At 47.4% G+C, this 19334-nt stretch overlaps 1 protein-coding gene across 1 annotated transcript in view; it reads left to right on the top strand.

Moving 5' to 3' along the window:
- MYO1H (myosin IH) overlaps positions 1 to 19334 on the top strand; it is a 61270-nt gene that overhangs the window by 33261 nt on the left and 8675 nt on the right. The window contains exons 6-21 of the mRNA XM_037510994.2: positions 1287 to 1466; positions 2139 to 2237; positions 3143 to 3256; positions 3558 to 3629; positions 4254 to 4373; positions 5302 to 5369; positions 6280 to 6385; positions 6683 to 6763; positions 9056 to 9147; positions 10897 to 10991; positions 12018 to 12064; positions 13032 to 13112; positions 13789 to 13894; positions 14574 to 14691; positions 16126 to 16239; positions 19105 to 19181. Of these exons, the coding sequence (XP_037366891.1) occupies positions 1287 to 1466; positions 2139 to 2237; positions 3143 to 3256; positions 3558 to 3629; positions 4254 to 4373; positions 5302 to 5369; positions 6280 to 6385; positions 6683 to 6763; positions 9056 to 9147; positions 10897 to 10991; positions 12018 to 12064; positions 13032 to 13112; positions 13789 to 13894; positions 14574 to 14691; positions 16126 to 16239; positions 19105 to 19181 (1570 nt within the window). The remainder of the gene's footprint in view (positions 1 to 1286; positions 1467 to 2138; positions 2238 to 3142; positions 3257 to 3557; positions 3630 to 4253; positions 4374 to 5301; positions 5370 to 6279; positions 6386 to 6682; positions 6764 to 9055; positions 9148 to 10896; positions 10992 to 12017; positions 12065 to 13031; positions 13113 to 13788; positions 13895 to 14573; positions 14692 to 16125; positions 16240 to 19104; positions 19182 to 19334) is intronic.

Below are 19334 nucleotides of genomic sequence, written 5' to 3'. Positions count from 1 at the left end.
AGCAGCATGTTATGATAATTATTGACAGTTCCAGTTGCTTCACACCTTTGCCAATGTGTAGTATTGGTGACCCTTTACATTTTGCTACTGAAAACTAGTTCAGCTGTTCTGTGGGGCACAGGAGTTTCTCACTGTAATTTAAGTTTCTGTCTCCCTGACTGGTGATGAGGGTTTGTTAATTGGCCCCTTTGCACATTTTTAATAGGGCTGTTCATTTTTTTTTTAAGATTTAATTACCCATACAAGAGCTAGGGTTCAGGCCAGAGGTGTGGGGGGTGGGAGAATTTACCAGAGACAGAGCGGGGAACAGAAAAGGCAGACTGACCAAAACGCACTGCTGAGGGGAGCAGCGGGCGAGACAGGAGAGGTCTGTTGCGCCATGTGGGAATCTCCCTGGCCGGCCGGGGATTGAACTCGTGCTGCAGAGGCTGTGGATTGCTTCAAGTGTGGTGCTTAACCCCTTGTGCCACCAGGGAGGCCCTGTTTTTTTTTTTTTTTTTTTTTTTCTTAATGATTTACAAGTATTCTATATATGTTTTGGAATACAAAACTTTTTTTTTCTTTTTTAAAGATTGATTTATTTTTATACAAGAGCTGGGGTACAGGCCAGAGGCACCGGAGGGTGAGAGGATTCACCAGAGACAGAGTGGGGAACAGAACAGGCAGACGGACCAAAGACATTGCTGAGGGGAGCAGTGGGTAAGGCAGGAGAGGTCTGCTGTGCCATGTGGGAATCTCCCTGGCCGGTTGGGAATCGAACCCGTGCTGCAGAGGCTGCAGACAGCTTCACAGCACTGCGCTCAACCCGCTGCGCCACCGGGGAGGCCCCAAAATCTTTTTTGAATATATTCTTTAAAGAATAAGACAGAATGATATTAGTGCAAAATATAGAAACAGGCCTATAGAACTGAATGGAGTCCAGAAAGAACACCACGTATATGGCAAGAGCTGGTGATTAGTAGCAATAGGATTGTCTTTCTAATAGTGCTGAACTACTAGAAATTCATATGGATAACCACCCCCCACACTCCTTATACAAAAATTAGATCAAGATCGAACATTAAATAGAGATTGGTAAAACCAGCAAGCTTCTAGATGAAACCCTAGAAAACATCTTTGTGACCTTAGTGTGGACCGAGATCTTTTTAAGAAGAATCCAGAAAACACTAATGATAGAAGACTGATAGATAGGACTTCATTCAGATTCATAATCGGCTCACTGGACTACACTGGTAAGGGAGTGATTCGATTACTGTTGCCATCGCTGCATTTTTTGTTCTGCTAAGGGCATCCCAGTCGGCGGGCACATCATCAGTTACTTGATAGAAAAGTCTCGAGTTGTCTATCAAAACCAGGGCGAGCGGAACTTCCACATCTTCTACCAGCTGCTAGAGGGCGGCGAGGAAGAGCTGCTCACTTACCTGGGACTTGAGCGAGACCCCCAGCTCTACAGATACCTCTCACAGGTTGGAAGCGTCTGGCTTTGAGGGCCCTTTGGCTAGAGAGGGGAGAACCCAGGAATGCTTGGTGGGGCTTGCTATAGCATGTTCAAGAATTTTCTCATTATCATCCTGGAGGTATCCTACTGATTTCTTGAAACTTAACACAAGCAACCTACCCCCTCCTTTTCTGTGATTCTCAGCCCTTGCTGATATTTGAATCACCCAAGGAGCTTTAGAAATATGCAAATGCCTGGCCTCCACCTTCTAGAGATTCAGATTATATTGGCCTGGGGTGGAACCTGGACATCAGGGTTGTTTTAAACCTTGTGATCAAATGTAAATCAATGAATCCCTGTGTGATTCTCACGTACCAAGCATCTTCAATTTACATAGCAAAAATAGCAAGAAAAAGCTATTTTTAAAAACACACATGGAGATATGTACCACCACCCACTCATGAAGAGACGCATCTTCCCAGAACAGAGAGAAAATTCTAAATAAGTCTGAAAAAAGCAGCAGTTGCCAAATCACCATATGCTACAACGCATAGAGTAAGACCTATATTCCCCCTCGATCCAGAGCATTACAAAGCTCGTTCGCACGTGCTTCTAGGGAAAACCTGGTCTAGGAACGGGCTGACGCTCCTCAATGTCCCCCCTACAAATGCCATTAAGAGACCCACTGCTGTGCCAGCAGGGTCTTCGTGCCAAAGAGTCCTCTATTAACGACAAGAATGACTGGAAAACTGTGTGCAACGCCTTCGCTGTCATCGATTTCACTGAAGATGACCTGGAGGTTTGGACCCTGAGGGCGGGGACTGTCTGGGATTGAAGGTCTTGATCCTGTTTCTTGGTGACGCCACAGCGGGGGTTGCCAGGGGCTGCAGATAAAAATACAGGAAGCCAGTTACACTGGAATATCAGATAAACAGTGACCACATTTTTTCATTTTTTTCATAATTAGGGCCCAACGTTGCATGGGATGAACTTTGACTAAAAACTTAGTTGTTGAATATTGGAAATATCAACATTCATTGGGGATGCTGTGTTTTCCTGGCAGCCCTACATTTTCTCAGTGTTGTATGAAAGGAGAGGTCATGTTCTCAAGTCCCACCTCAAAGATAGACTCTCCCAGGTGATCCTGATAGAATTACCTTTGTATACACCTCTTCAGAACAAACTGTAGGTCTTATAAACCTTTTTTGCCTTTTTGATAAACTGTTGATTTTCCAAGGACCAGAATATGATTACATATCTATATAATGTTATATATCTACTCTATATTATATACAGTCTGTGTGTATATGCACATACACTCACAGACATACAAACATATGGGATATATTGATTTCCCAAGGACCATATGAATATATAACATAATATACATAACATGTGTGTATGTATGTATTTATACTGATATAATCACACACACACACACACACACACACATATCTGGGACTATGGCATTTGCAACTATGGGTGGGTGGAGACAATATTAACATAGAAATGTCCTGTGCTGGAGATTGAGTGAGGCCTCTTTCTCCCCCTCACTTCATATCTGAAGTGGCTGATTTCTGGGGTCAGAGGCAAGTTGGTTCTGTGAGTCGAGGGCTAGAATTCTAGGGGCCTCGTCTGATGACATTTACCGATTGGGGGGTCACCATCTTCTCTCCCTGTCCTCCCTGCTTCCGACATTCCTAGAATCTCTTTGGAATTATTGCCAGCGTCCTACACCTGGGCAACATTTGCTTGGAGGAGAACCCCCAAGGCTGTGCCAACATCCCACACACCCACGAGATCAAGTGGATCGCCAAGGTGATGCTGTACTTGGAAGCGTGCAGGGGAGGCTGGGGGCCCTTTGGGAGGTGGAGGAGCTGGGCGGCTGGATGATCTCATCCAAAAGGCTCACGCCAGGTTCTTTCAGATGATACTGGTTAGGAGTTTAAAGAGTGTGGGGTTTGACAAGGGACTGGGTAAAATCCAGTGGATCCCAAAACCCACTATGGTCTACTTTGTATTAAAGGACAATTATCAGATAATCCTTGGTCGGACACTCTGCAAACTTTAAGTTAGCAAGTAAAATTCAGTCACTAAAATTTGGTGTCCATTTCTGCAGCTCCTGGGGGTCCAACCATCAGTCCTTCTGGAAGCTCTCACCCATAGAAAGATTGAAGCCAAAACTGAAGAGGTAAAAATGCACCTGCCTTCCCTGCTGCTGCTGCCTTCCTGGGACAACAGCAGGATGGAGACCAAACCCCTCCAAAGGCCCATCAGGTCCTGCCAGACTCTCCTGTCTCATCTTCCCAATCCCCACCATCACACCATCACTGGCTCTCCATTCTCAGGCTTGCCATACCTTCCCCCCACCCCCCCAGGGCTCTTTACATAAGCTGTTCCCTTTGCTGAAACACTGTTCCCTATGCTGCTTCTAGTTAAGTGCTCATCCTATAGTTCCCAGGAGTCATATCCTCAAGGAGCCTTCCCTGATCAGCCCACATGTACCCTGAAGCATCACATGTACCACCTTACAGCACCTGTGACTCGGCTCACAGCTTGACTCCCTGGTGTGACTCAATGCATTTCGCACACACATGCACAACTGTGAGCTCACCAAGGTTGGAACTGGTTATCTTGATCAGGGTGGAATCTCAGTCTCAGCACAGTGACACGGCGTGAGCACTCAAGGAGTAACTCTGCATAGATGGGCAAAAGCAGAGGCAGCCTCTTCCCCCAGCCCAGGTCCTTCACAGTCACCATGACTAGCTGGTCTGAAAACTCAGCCTTTGCCTCAATACACACCTGTCCTCCCCAGGTGATATGCCCGCTGACGCTGGAGCTCTCTGTCTACGCTAGAGACGCCATGGCGAAGGCAGTTTATGAACGAACATTTACTTGGCTGGTCAACAAAATCAACTCCTCCTTAGTGAACAAGGTTAGTCTGCGCATTTGGGGTGACTTTCCCTCACCCTTGGGGTAATGTTTTGTGATCAATGTTGTCACTCCCAAGAATTGTGTGAGAATTGACAGCAGGCTCCTGATGGGCAGGGACGGTGCCTTTCCACGTTGACATTTCTGGTGTCTGGCACACAGTAGGCTCACAAAATGCACGCTGAGTGATTTTTGCAGAGTGTGGATGCACAGCATTTGAAATATGCCAGATGGCCTTCAGTGTACAGAGAAATTTTTAAGAGTAGTATATTTTAATGTGTGTTAGAACAGAGATCACCACTCCTGCAAACTCTTCCTAATTTATGTTTCCTTTTTAAGTGGAATTTTTTAATTAAAAAGGGGATTGACTCAATGATAAATTAAGGCTGTGAAGGCCCCGGGGCGTGTGGATGGATGACACTCATGAAGGTGGGATGCAACGCACAGAATTGGGAGGCGTGGACTAGGGACACTCACAGACGATATCCAGCTGTGTCCCTTTTTGACAAGCATGTCCTCTTAAGACTGCCCTGCCTGAGCGTGCTTGGCTCCCAGTTGCGATGATCTCTGTGCTCCCACCCTCTTGCCTGGATAAGTGTCTCCTATATCTCCTTGATTGTCTGGGGTCAATCAGGGTGCCCCCCCTCATTTATGTGGCTAGGGAGGCTGAGGTCTGAAGCAAGGAAGTGAATCAGAAGGGACCAGTCTCTCCACTCAGGTGCTGGGTGTGGTTGCTGGCAGAGGGTCTGGCCAGGCTGCAGGGAGGAGCCGGCTGGAGAAATTGTTTCCACCCTAAGGTTCTTCTGTGAGCCATTGTTGGAAAGGGAGAAGCCATGAGCTTTATAGCCAACTTCCAGCTTTGGGGACGGCCGCTGAGTTTGGAGTGTCAGAGAGCAAAGACCAATCAGTTAATGGTATGTTGTTTTGACTAGGACTTCACGAAGAAAACCGTGATTGGGTTGCTGGATATCTATGGGTTCGAAGTCTTCGACAAGAATGGGTGCGTTTGTCACTACCACCTGCCCTTCATTCATTCGTCTTTCAGATCTCAGTCTGGTTTCAGGCATCTCTGATGTTACTGGAATTGCCTTTCACATCCCCAGAAATCCCCCAGATTTGCAACCCCGAATTTACAGGCTATTCTAGAAATGGACTAGCTACAACAATGCAAATGTCTTTAAACTTGACATTATGAGCTATTTAGGAGATGGTTTGATTAACAAGGACTTTGCTTCTTTATTTAAAAGCATTTTTAAAAACAAGCACAGTTTAAACATCAGTTGACTTTTGTAGCTTTAGTTATTTAAATTTTTTGTAACTCTTAAATGGTCCACTATGGAAAACCATGTGGCTGTTCCTCAAATTACTAAAAAAACGCATCTACCATATGACCCAGCAATCCCACTCCTAGGAATATACCCAAAAACATTAATTCGAAAGGACGCTTGCACTCCTATGTTTATTGCAGCACTATTTACAGTAGCTAAACTGTGGAAACAAACTAAGTGCCCCAAAACAGAAGACAGGATCAAGATGTGGAATACTACTCAGCAATCAAAAAAAGATAAACTCATGCCATTCACAGCAACATGGATGGAGCTGGAAGGGATCATGCTCAGCGAAATAAGTCAGAAGGAAAAAAAGAAAAATACTGGATTGTTTCACTTACAGGAGGAATCTAGGGAAACCAAACAAAGGGTCAAACAACAAAACTTGCAGGCAAACTGGAGCTCTGAGGCATACAGCGGGGGAGGGGCGGGAGAGGGATCAAAACAGGGGAGGGACGAGCACAAGGGACTATGGTGATGGTGCCCGGGTGCTGAGGTGGTGGGAGATTTGTGAGGATTTATTCATTTATTGCACACACATGAATAACAATGTAAGGAAAAATAAGTCTTTCCTATCTCTAGTTTTGAACAGTTCTGTATAAATTACTGCAATGAGAAACTCCAGCAACTGTTAATAGAGAGGACTCTGAAAGCAGAGCAGACAGAATATGAAATGGAAGGCATCGAGGTAAACATTTTGATGCTTTATCCTCTGACTTCATTTTTTTTCCTCCTCTGATTTCTTCATCTATCACGAAACACTCACCCGAGAAATATTTCATTGGAGAATTTTCCTTATTAGTACTAGAATTATTTTTTGCTCCTTGCCTGCTTATTGCCTTATTGATATTCAGAAAGTATTTTTGTAATGTTGGATATGAAAATCAGATTTGGAAAAAAAAAGGCTTTTGGAAAATCCATTTTCAAAAAAGCTGCTTTGTGTGCACATAAGCCCTTCTTAGAGAACCTTCCTCTGTCGTTTCAGTGGGAGCCGATCCAGTACTTCAACAACAAGATCATCTGTGACTTGGTGGAGGAGAGACACAAAGGCATCATTTCCATTCTGGTGAGAAAACTGAGGGTGCCCCGGCGCCTCCACCCCCACGAGGCTTCCCAGGAGCACGGGAGCCGCCAGGGGACGCGGGGGTGCAGGCTGGGCTGGCTTGCTGCCTCTTTCCTGAGCTTCCCCTTCCGTGTTGGCATACAGGCCTAGTCACAGCCCGCGGGGCGAGCAAGGACAGGCCTTGGAAAGCGTGTCTGTCGAAGGTCAAGCCACCCCGGGAGACCCGCGCCACAGGAGGCCATGGGGGGTGGCCATGGGGGGTGGCCGTGGAGAGGGGCGGCTTTCTGGCCCAGCGCTGAGCAGGAAGCCCAAAAAACTGAAGGGAAGTTTGATAAGAGCATCCATGGATCCTGAGTTGAGGCTCCCTGTGATCTTGTTTTGAACCATTTCAACTTCTCAGAACCTCAGTGCCTTCCAATCCACAATCATTCCAATCCGAGCCTCAGATTTAAAAATAAATTTGAAGGCAAATGAGCAATTTGCCTTGCTCTTCCTTTGGGATCATCCGTACCACAGTTGGCCTCTCCTTTAATGTAAATCACTGGTCCTCTTCCTCCTCCTGCGGCCACCCCCCCATGCTGTGTGAACCCCCAGATTCTAGAGCATGGTGGGGACACTAGTGAATGCTAATTGCTGGGAAGAACGTGGGCACCACCCAGATTCAAATTCTAGCCCCAGTGCTGTCTCACCCAGTGCTGTCCTGCCTTCCGTGCTGTCTTAACCTCTCTGGGCGCCAACTTCACGGACTTTGAATGGGACTTTGAGTGGAAAGGTCAGATTCGGTGGGATAACACGCAGAGGGCTTAGGACTCAGCCTGGTGCAGGCAGCCGTTCAGCTTCTGTTCATTCAACAAATAGTTAGCAAGCACCTACTTCATGCCAAGACCAGACCCCACGCTTTCAGGCACAACAGAGAACAAAATAGAACAAAACCCTGCTCTGAGGCCTTGAATCCTAGCATGGAGTGGCAGCAGGCAGGTTAGTAGGCAAAATAGAGAGAGAACGGGAGGAAAAAGCAGGAAAGACTAGATGTGCTGGGGGGTGGGGCGTGGGGGTGTATCAGTTTGCCACAGGGTTGTCAGGAAATGACCCTCTGAGAAGGTGCCATTTGAGCAAAGATTTAAAGGAGGTGGGGGCAGGCGTGGAGCACGGGGTGTGCACAGCCAGTGTGCCTACGGACCGCTAAACAAGCGTTTTAAAATCCTTTGGTAATTAATTCTTGTTTCCATTTGCTTTCCCATGATGGAGTCAGAAAGCACAGACATGCTATTCACAAGAGTCGCCTCACCAACCTTCACCTGGGTCTTTTGTTGTTGTTTTAGTAAAAGCTACCAGGTCAATTCATCCTTCATTTTTTTTTTTTTTTAAGGCTGTCAAATACATTGAAAAGTGAAAATAGGAAATAGACACAGCTTGGTAAGGTAGAAGGTTAGACCCAACTGGTGGCATAGCTTTTTTCCCAGGGGGGGGCTTTGAGCCAAGTAGAAGAGGATTTTTCTTTTTTCTTTCTTTCTTTCTTTCTTTTTTTTTTTTATAACAGTTTACAATACTGTGCAGGCTCCAAATTACACCTTCTCATCACACCTGCCACCCGGTGTGCAGTCACCACCCACCACCAGCTGGCCAAAGGAGCCACGTTTTTGTTTTTTATTTTAAAGATTTATTTATTTATTTATACAAGCACTGGGTACAGTCAGAAGCGCGGGAGGGTGAGAGAATTCACCAGAGCCAGAGCAGGGAGCAGAGCAGGCAGAAGGACCGAAGTACACTGCTGAGGGGAGCAGCGGGCGGCAGGAGAGGTCTGCGTGCCATGTGGGACCCTCCTCCGGTGGCCGGGGAGCAGCCGGGGATCGAACCGGTGCTGCAGAGGCCGCGGGCAGCTTCGCAACCCAGCGCTCAACCGCTGCGCCACCAGGGGAGGCCCAGGAGCCATGTTTTTGACCAACAACGACTAGTTCAGAGAAAACAAGGTGGAATATTTAAACTCATCGTGGAAACTGGGGGGTGTCTTTGGGAAGACTTTGGAAATACGGGTCAAGTGGTAGAACTTTTCACAGAAAAAGTGTTGACTTTTCACAGAATTTCCAGTTTCTGTGAGAAACGGAGTACATAAAATCGATTACTTGAGCACCCCTCCCTGCACCGCTCTCCTGCCCATGTTCACACAAACTTGTGTGAAATGACAGTGTTTTAGTGTTCTAGCCTAGTACATTCTGCCAGAGCTGATGAAGCATTTAAAGTTGGAATTGGTGGAGCGCGGTGCTGTGGATTGAGGCGTCTCTTTTTCTTTCAAAGGATGAAGAATGTATCCGCCCAGGCCCTGCTACAGACTTGAGTTTCTTGGAGAAATTAGAAGAGAAAGTGGGCTCGCATGCTCACTTCCAAACGTATGTACTTCATTTGGGTAGAGGGTATCGTCTCCTCATTTTCCTGGGGGTGGATATTGTGTAGTGTCCCCGAGAGGACAGCGGCTGCTTCCTACACAGACATCTCCTGGACTCACCGCTCAGGCGCACGCCTCTCCTTAGTAGAAATCAAGCTAATTCCAAGTAGAACTTTTTTTTTTTTTTTTACAATTTTGTGTCTTTATTCATTGATCACCACGTTTGGACATGTAAACATGTATGACATAGTCTCAGAATTCAGGTATCAAATACAGTGGTGTGTAGCTCTGAAGTGTACAACCTAATAAATTATCCTATTTATCTTTACTAATATAGCCACCATGCAGATCAAGATAAAGAGCACTGACAGGCATCCCAGAAAGTCAACTAGAAATTTGACTTAGTTTTTGAGAAGAGGAGGAAAGAATTTAAGAGCATATACTCTGACGTCGTAAGGACCTGATTTTGATGACTGTGAATCCTCAGAGTATATGCTCTTAAAAAAAAAAATCCTAGTCAGTGGCCTCTGACTAGACATGTGACATTGGGCCAGTAACACTCTTGCATTTGTGTTTCCCCGTCTACAAAGTGGGGATACCACGATACCTACCATCCAGCACTGTGAATGACTACACGCATCACCTAGTAGCATTTCTGACCATACCAAAGACTCAATAAATGGCAGAGGCTTTATTCAACCTCTTGTAGAACATTGAAAGGATAAGTGGAGTTGGGTAAGTACATGAAGGATGGAAACGCAAACAGTGGCATAGTCCCAAGTTGAATAACACAAAGAGCGATCTGTGAGTACATGCAATGAGGAGGGTGAAACACAACCAGATAAACAAGAGAAGCAAGACACAGGAGCACCTGCCACATAATTTCATTTCTATAAAATATAAAAACCAGGTGAAGCCACCTGTTCTGGTAGACCCTGGGTTGTGACTACAGGCTCCAGGTGAGGAACTGCTGGGCTCCCAATGATCTGTCTTGACCTGAATCCTGGTTACATGAGTGTGTTTAGTCTGCAAAAACTCACTGAGCTGTACGCACTTAGGGCCTGTGTACTGTCACTATATATGCACATACATTTCAAGAAAAATTAAAAATTATGACCAGATTCTGAAAAATGACGTTTCTTGAAAATTTAAGTCTCTTGACATCCTAAAAATATAAGGTAGTAAAATTGTTTCTTAGTCATCAAGTAGGAAGATAAAAGCCATGACACTGCAGAAATTAATGTGTTTGTGGTTCCCATTTTTAAAATTCTTCAGTGCTTCTCTGCCTCTGGTAGATGGATCTAATTTTATTTTTTAATAGATTTTTTAAAATAGTGCATAGAGTAACTGGGGTGTAGGCCAGAGATTCAGGGGGTGATCACCAGAGACAGTAGGGAGCAGAACAGGCAGATCTACTGAAATATACTGTTAAGGGGAGCAGAGGTCGAGACAGGAGAGGTCTGCTGCACCACTGTGGGTGAGCTCCCTGCCCGGGGATCGCACTCAGGCCATCTCCGTGATAGTGCTGAGACTTAACCCCAGGCCACCAGGGAGTCCCAGGATCTAATTTTAGACTTTGACCGACAGCTCGACAGAAATGGTGGCGAGGTTTCCTGGGAGCAACCCCTGTGGTAGCTCTCAGTGCTGCTTCCGGTGACTCATGGTCCTCAACAGCTGTCAAAGATTTCCCTCAATCTTTGCGTTTTGTTGCAGTGGATGAGTTCAGCTTGTGTCTATTTCTGTCTTGCTGTAGCCGGAAGCTGGCGGGTCCAAAGGGCCGGAAGAGAATTGGCTGGATGGAGTTCCGGCTCTTCCACTATGCAGGAGAGGTCACGTACTGCACCAAAGGTCAGCGCCTGTGGGGCACAAGTCAGAGCCATGCCCCGTGTCCACTGAGGGCAGCTACACACTCACCTCAAGTGTTTCCTAGCCTCACATTTGAATGCACCATTTGAAAACTGTTATAACTTTTATCTATAACCACTTTTATCGAGGCAAATCACATGCCATGGAGTTTTCCCATTTAAACTGTGCAATTCAACCATTTTTAGTATATTCCCTTATGCAATATTCTTTATATTCATATATACTATATATTGGGCTGTCAGAAAAGTCATGATGCATTTTTGCACAGAAAACAGAAAAAATACATCATGACTTTTCCGACAACCCACAGTCTGTTTAGAACATTTAGAACATCCCCTGCCCCTCCCCGCCGATGCCCCCCTCTATTAGCTGTCATTTTCCCAGCCCCTGTGCCCCACGACCCTAGGCAAAAACTAATCTATTTTCTGCCAGTACATTTGCCTACCCTGGATGTTTTTGTAAATGGAACCACACACCGTGTGGCTGTTTGTAGCTCACGCCTCTCTCACTTAGCGTAATGCTGTCCAGCTGCACCGCGCCGGCGTCCTTTTTATTGCCAGATGAGAGTCCACTGCGTGCACAGACCACGTTTTTTTTTTTTTAACCCCTTTCATCTGTTGATGGTATTTGGGTTGCTCCCACTTTTTGGTTGCTGTGGACAGTACGACTGTGAACATGTGTTTCCACTTCTCTGAGTGCACCCCTGAGACATTTCTGGGTCCTCTGGTAACTGGACTTACCCTCTTGCGGGACTGCCACCCACTTGTACAAAGTGAGTGTCTCCCGCCACCCCCTCCTGGCAGGCGTGAGGGTCCGTCTCTCCATGCCTTTCCCGCGCTGGCCGTGACCCGTCCCTGGGTCCCAGCCGCCCTCCGAGGCTGTGAAGAGCATCTCATTGTGGTTCGATCTGCATTTCCCTGGTTCCCTGGTGGCAGATGATGTCACATAAAGACACTGGCCGCTTGCCTGTCTTCCTCTCACTTCAGAATGGTTTTTCATTGCTTTCAGGATTCTTGGAAAAAAACAATGATCTCCTTTACAGACATTTGAAAGAGGTAAGTCTGAAGGTGACTGTGTTCCTGATGGTTCTATCACCCATGACACTGGCCTTCTGGATTTTTCTTTTCTGTCGGGTGTGTTAGCACTGCAGCCCGTCGTGACTGGAGCAGACACTGGAGATGATCCGTAAGAGCCTCTACACAGTAAACCCCTCCCGCGTGTGGCGCCCTCCTGAATCCCAGGCCTGTGCTTGCTCTGGGGTCTCGGCAAAGACCGAGATCTGGTCCCTGCTCTCCTGGGACTCACCCTTGGCAGGCATCAGAGGGAAAGCAGCTGAGAATAAATATACCCACAAACAAGTTATCCATCAGTGAGAAGGGCTGTGAAGGAAATATGGTGGAGAGAGGCAGTTTTACTTTAGTTTAGGGGATCAAAGTTGCCCTGGGGAGGTCACTTTGAGCTGAAACCTGAATGAGAATGATCTTGGCCTTGGAAAGCTCAGCAGTTACTCTAGGCAGAGGGACCGACGTGAGCTACTCTGGGTAACATAGATTGTTTTGAAAATACATGCACGGGAGGAGAAAAATCCAACAGTACAAAAGCTGATCTCCTTGGCCCACAGTGTCTCTGCTGAGAGTCTTCAACTGCCCTAACCAACATCCTGTGCGTCCTTCCGTGTGTGTCTCCCCTTTTTCTTGTTTCTCCTTGCACAATAACAGCACCCCCTGCACTTGGAGCGAGGTTTTTTGTTTTTTGTTTTTCCTCAAGGAAACAACAAAGGGAATTATTTAACAAACCAGGTGGAGCTCGTTCTTAAAGAGCCCTTTATGGGGCCTCGCCAAGAAGGCCGAGCAGTGGAGACGGAACTTACACTTTCCCTCTGCGCTCACTCGAGTGTGTCCCCCCTTCTTCTTCAAGTCCTCCCAAAGCAAATGGCCTTGGGCGTGTGCACTGGTGTGAGAGGACTTCCTGAAGCCCGAGGGGTCTCTGGGGCAGTGAACATGTGCCCGCCTCCCCCTGCAGGTGCTGTGCAGGTCCAAAAACCGCATTCTCAAGGAATGCTTCCTGGTGGCTGAGCTGGAAAACCGGAGACGGCCCCCGACGGTGAGTGGGGACACACGCCCTGCTGGGGCAAGACTGGGAAGGGAGCAGACGCCACGCGGGGAATACAGTGACCTCCTGTGCTTTAAAAACCTGTTCTCCCTTTTTCTGCAAGAGTTCCCAGCGGGCTCTACTAAATAGTTACTGTCCAAGTTTAGCTACCAGCACAGTCACTTGCAGACATTCATTAAGCACCTACTGTGTGTCACGGGCTGCACAGGGCACAAGGGGTTCAGCCATAGACAAGATCTCGTGGGCTCACAACCTAGTGGGGGAGAGTGTGGGCGGTAGCGTCAAATAAGAAAAGATTCTAATAGTGTGAATGTTGTCCAGGGCGCTGGCTGGCTTGGTAATAGGGAAACAGGCAGGCGGGGGTGTGATGGGCTCAGTGGTGATGCTGGTTCCTACTGTGTGTTTTCTGAGTGCCAGAGGCATCCTGGGCAGAGGCTTGTCTAGTCTCTGCTTGACCAGACTGAGCTTGGGCTTCTCAGGCCAGGATATCCCACACGGTCCCTTAATGAGCAAAGTAGTCATAACAGGCAGCCAGTAGGATCATCAGTCAAGAGTTCGGGTCTGAAGGGCTGGAGTCTCCTATGCTAACCAGTACTTCTCTGTACTAGCTGGGAGCAATAGTACTACTTAGTTTGGTCATTCGTTGTCTCTCCGCCACCCCCTCCAGGTAGGAACTCAGTTTAAAAACAGTCTGAGCAGCCTTCTGGAAACTCTCATCTCTAAGGAACCTTCGTACATCCGGTGCATCAAGCCCAACGCGAGGAAAGAGCCCAGTAAGTGGCGCTTTGCTCTGAGCACTGAGCTTAGGGAAATAAGGCTGGGAAGAAAGCCAGGATGGCTGCCGGTGAGAGTCCTGAGGCTTGCTGCTGTCCTGTGTAAATGAATTGTTTTTGCTTTTAAATAATCGAAGGCAAAGGAATTAGCAGCGGCCTTGCTTTGGCGGTCCTCAGTGAGCACTGCTCAGAGCTTAGCCTGTTCGAGGGCCAGCTGAGATGAGGGGAACAGCATCACTTCTCTGTAGTCTGTGAATAAACTTCTGAAATGGTCTATGAGTTGCCTGTTTTCTAAGCTCGTGTCACAATCTCTTGTATAGATCAAAGTTTACAAGAGGCCAGTCAGGAGAAGCAAATGAGAGAAGAAGATTGGATGTAAGGCAATAGGGAGTGGAGGAGACTATGGCAAACTGAGAGAGGGCACATCCTCTCAAGGGGCAGCCAATACTGCCTTCCAGCCTGTTAGTGCCACCTGGGACTCTGGGCCCAGATTGGTCAGATCTCATGGTTTTTCAGGAGAATCTAGAAATCCCTACTTTCAAACACCACCACATATTTAGGACCTAACAAGACATCTCTCTAGCCAAATCCAACCTACAGATCATCAACTTGTGGCCTCTGCCCTGTTTTGGCTGAAATAGAGCCATGGGATCCTTTGTCCCCTTCTGTATTTCCAAAGGCAAGTTCGACGATTTCCTCATAAGGCATCAGGTCAAGTACCTGGGACTAATGGAGCACCTGCGGGTGAGACGGGCTGGCTTTGCCTACCGGCGGAAATATGAGCATTTCTTGCAAAGGTAATATTTTGTTGACCTGAAGCCAATAAAGTAAAACACCTGCTATGGGCATGTCTCTGGATGCGGTCGTGAACAAAAGCCCGTCCCCTAGGGAACTCATTTTGGTTCTTAGCTGCTGTTGTCATGACAGTGATATACACTAAGGGTTTGCCATCTCCCCTGCATTTCACTAAGCCCCTAACTTCTTGGCATCCAGAAAGCACACAACCAGGTGCATAAACATGTCAGGGGCAATGCTGGGCGATGCACCACTTGGTCTGTACTTGCCTGAGGAAGACCCTCCCAATAGTGACCCCTAGGTGCTCCTTTAGTGCTGTCCTTCTAGGAACAATCACCTTGACCTTCAAGGGCTGTCCAGAGAAACAGGTGATGGGAACATGGGATTGGGGCGACACAGATTGGGTCAGAATCCACAGTCTGTCTCTTCCAGCTGTCTCTATTTCCTTCTCTGTAACATAGGATTAAATTGTCTGCTCTCAGGGATTCATAAGGATCTAATGATAAACCCCCATCCCCCACCCATTACTGTCACCCAAATTGCTTGTGCACAATTGAAGCATTGATGTCCATGAATTTATGCTAATTTTTGTGTTATTTTGCCAAAAAAGCAGTGTATTCTTAAGAAACAAAATGATCATTTTGTAGACCAACATGGTTGAATATTGGCAATTGCATATTTTGATTTAATATTAGGTTTCTTTTGAAGTACAACTTCATAGTATAAAAACCATGTGCCTGAGTTGGTATTTCAAATCTAATTCCTTGCATTTGTAACTTATGTCAAGAGCTTGCGCTCTGCAACTTCAGCATTTTCTAATTAGTGATCTCCGATTTCTTCCACCAAAATCACACTTGTTTTTCTTCCATGAACCCATGTCTTGATATCTACTGATACTTGCAGAATAATAACCACTTCCTCTCTGCTGCTTCCGGGGTCGATCTGCCTGCTGATCTGAACCTCTGATGACTGCACCGAGGTTAACCTTTGAGTTAATCTAATTCTGCTTTAATACATGTAGAACCACACAGGTTGATAAAATCCTATCTTGAGAAATGGTGTAATTGTCTTTGGGCTTTAAAAACAGTGAAGAGAGTTACAGACAGTCCCACCCAAATACAACTTTTGAAGGCTCCCGGCAGCACCCAGGCCCCAGAGTGGGGACCTCTGCCCCGCATTGCTCTACACTCTCGTGGGGACGCATGTTTTTGTGTCTCTTGTGCTTTTATAACTAGCAATGGAATTGAATTTCTTGGGTTGAATGTCTGACCATGTCCTAGTTCCAGGAGCACAGGCCAGACCTCCACACTGTTGAGACACTCTCTTTTTGCTTTCTCGCCAAGAATATGTTGTTGAATTCAAGAAAGCTGGGGTGCTGTCTGCTACGTTCCTCGGGCGCTAGAGCGGCCCTCGAGATGTCCCTGTCCTCTGCTCAGGTACAAGTCCTTGTGTCCGGACACCTGGCCGCACTGGCGCGGGCCTCCGGCGGAGGGCGTGGAGCGGCTGATCAAGTACATTGGCTACAAGCCCGAGGAGTACAAACTAGGGAGGTAAGCGGCTGGGAAGCCACGGCAACAGGCTGCGTGTGCGGGGCTGTCTCCATGTGGAGTCTGGAGACTGTTCAGGAATTGATGGACACTTAACAGAGGTTTCCATCCGCTCGGTTTAAATGCGCTGTGGTCTCGCTCTCTCGATACTTCACCGGGCTCAGAGCAGCCCTTCCTGCTGGGTGTGCTGCAGCTGCCCTGCACTCTGAGCGTCTCCCGGGAGGAGCTCAGATCGCACAGGCTGCGTGCGACAGCCCTGGCCCTTCCTTTAGATGCCCGCGGCAAGGCCAGGTGTCCCCGTGCTTCTGCACCGCCGGCCGTGAATCAGAGCTCGCTGTGACCTTCCTTGGGTTCCATTCACTTGCTGGAGTGACTCACAGAACTCAGAGAAACGTCTTACTTTCTAGATTACCAGCTGATTCTAAAAGGGTAGAACTCAGGAGCAGCCGGGGGAGGAGACGCATATGGGAGGGGGCAGTCCCGGCCCTCGCCAGGCCAGCGCCTCTCCCGGCACCTCCCGTGCCACCCGCCCAGATCTGCAAACCACACCCTGGGATTGCGATGAGGCTTCCTCACTTGCTTGATGGAATCTCTGGTCAATGATGACTGTTGAGTCTCCTGTCCCTCTCCCCTTCCCCATGCTCTCCCTTCCCGGGAGGTGGGCGTGGAACTGAAAATTCCAACCTCCCAATCTCAGGGTTGGTTCCCCTGGTAACCAGCCCCCAGCCCTGGGTTACCTGGGGGGCTTTCCGAATATCACATGAGCTTCAATTTAGGACTGAATGGCAACAACCCACTATTGTAACAAAAGACGCCCCTATTTTTCTAATCACTTAGGAGATTACAGGGTTTGGAGAGCTGCAGGAACAGGGCCAAAGACCAAATACATAAATTTATTATTCATCACAGTGTCACGAGCTCTAAGTGGTTAGGAGGGCAGTCCTGGCCCCCTGGAATCGCTGGCTTCCAAAGGCCCGGTGTCCTAACCTTCCTGAGGGCTCCGATGAGCAGCTCTGCCTGCAAAATGAGGGTCCCAGGTGGGTCCCTAACCTCTGGGCCTAGATTCTTCCATTCTTCAGATGAACACTTGACCGCCCAGAGGAGACTGCGGAGTGATGGGATGTGAAAGCTCCCGGCATGCGGGAAGGTTGTGTTCCGGAGCTCCGGGTGTCGCTACATACAGTTGTCATTGTCGTGAACAGAATTTTCATGTGTTGAAAGCTTTGAAGCAGTACTTGGTGGGGTGAAATGGGAAGAGTTTGGTCTGTTAGGCGTTTTGGCCGGAGCTAATTTGGTTGTCAGAAATGGATCCATTCCCCTGCCACAGAGATGCCAGCTTTGGGGATCTCTGCCTTTGAGTCTGTCCCTGGGCTCACTGGGCAGCGCCTGACTCCCACTCGCATGGGCTGTCTGTGGCCACCTTGGCCCCTCTCCGTCCTGACACATCTGATCTGGGCCCTGCTCCAAGCAGCAGTTACAGGAGTCCCCCCTCATCCATGGGGAGTATGTTCCAAGAGCCCCAGTGGATGGCTAATACTGCAGACAGTATACACACATTCCCACACACGTACTTACATATATACACACATTTACATATTTATAGATACATATATATATATTTACACTCGTTTTCATATACAGGTATGATATTAATACACTTTTTAAGTGAGGCCAGGAAGCTAGACGAGTGCCCACACATGTGCAATCTGCAAACTACAAGACCCAGCATGCCTTGCTTCTCTGACAGGAAGTTTCGTTTCTTACCCAGTAGAATGAAGGCCACTCTATACGGGAGCGAGGGTAGGAAGGCAGGCGGGGAGTGCTTGTGTCTCCCCACCAGACTGCAGTTTCCAAACTGCCTTTCTCATTGTTTCCAAATAAACCCATTTTACTTTTGCTTAAGGTCAATATAGTCAAAGCCAGGATAAAGTCTAAATGTTAAATTAGGCACAGTAAGAGATAAAGAATGGCAATGACCAAACAGAGCCATTATAACAATCGACTCTAGTAAGTGATCTGACTGTCTCAAAATACCTTATTGTGTATAACATTTTCAGACTATGGCTGACCCTGTACCTGAAACCACAAAGAGCAAAATTGCAGATAAGGGGGGACTACTGTACTTTTCCCTGAGGGCAGCCAGGCTTAGCACATCCTGAGGTCAGAGGTGGTTTCAGCCCCATTCCCAAACCACACGCGAGGAACTGGGGTCACGTGGCATGATGCACTCCTGCCCCCAGTGGCTTCCCTGGGAAGTCTCCTTCCCTCTGTGGGTGGGGCAGGCAATACAGATCAAGTGACAATTTCTCTCTGCTAGTTGGTGGGATTGTCTTTTAAATTAGACCCACATTCTCTGCCATCATGTTTTAAAGCCCAGGGACCTAACTCCGGATTAGGAGGCCGTATTTCTTTGCTAGGGTGCGTAACAAACGACCACAGACTAGCTGGCTTAAAACAGTGCAGTTTATCCTCTCACAGTCCTGTTGGCTGGATGTCCCAAAGCAAGGTGTAGGCGAGGTCATGCTCCCTCTGAAGGCCACGTGGGTGGCTCCTTCTCACCTCTTCTAGCTTCCAGTAGCTCCTCGCATTCCTTGGCATCTCTCCAGTCTCTGCCTCCCTCTTCCCAGGCCTCCTTTCTTGCCACTGTGTGTTCCTTTCCGTCTCTTGTAAGGACACGCTCATTAAATTTAGGGCACATCCCAATATGGTATGATCTCATCCCGATCTTTGCCTTGATGACCTCTGCCAAAACCCCATCCCCAAATAATATCACATCCTGAGATGTAGATATGAATGTGTGGGGGCTGCAATACTATTCAAATCATTACAGATGCTACCAATTAATAATTACATTTTCCCCATTTTTAGAACCAAAATATTCATTCGCTTCCCCAGAACGCTGTTTGCTACTGAAGATGCCTTTGAATTTAGTAAACATCAATTAGGTATGTTTTTTTTTTCTACCCTCATTGCAACAGAATGTGAAATGAACAAGTTCAGTTTGGAATCCATCTTAAACATGAGTGTTTGATGTCAGAAACATTTGTTTTGAAGACTAGGGGCCAGATGTGGGCTTATGGTGAACTACGCAGGGATTT

The sequence above is a fragment of the Talpa occidentalis genome, unplaced genomic scaffold (assembly GCF_014898055.3).
Source record: "Talpa occidentalis isolate TD23 unplaced genomic scaffold, MPIMG_talOcc4v2.1 talOcc4.14, whole genome shotgun sequence".
Lineage (NCBI taxonomy): Eukaryota > Metazoa > Chordata > Mammalia > Eulipotyphla > Talpidae > Talpa > Talpa occidentalis.
Note: the sequence above shows the minus strand (reverse complement) of the source record. Positions and strands in the feature narration are given on the sequence as shown.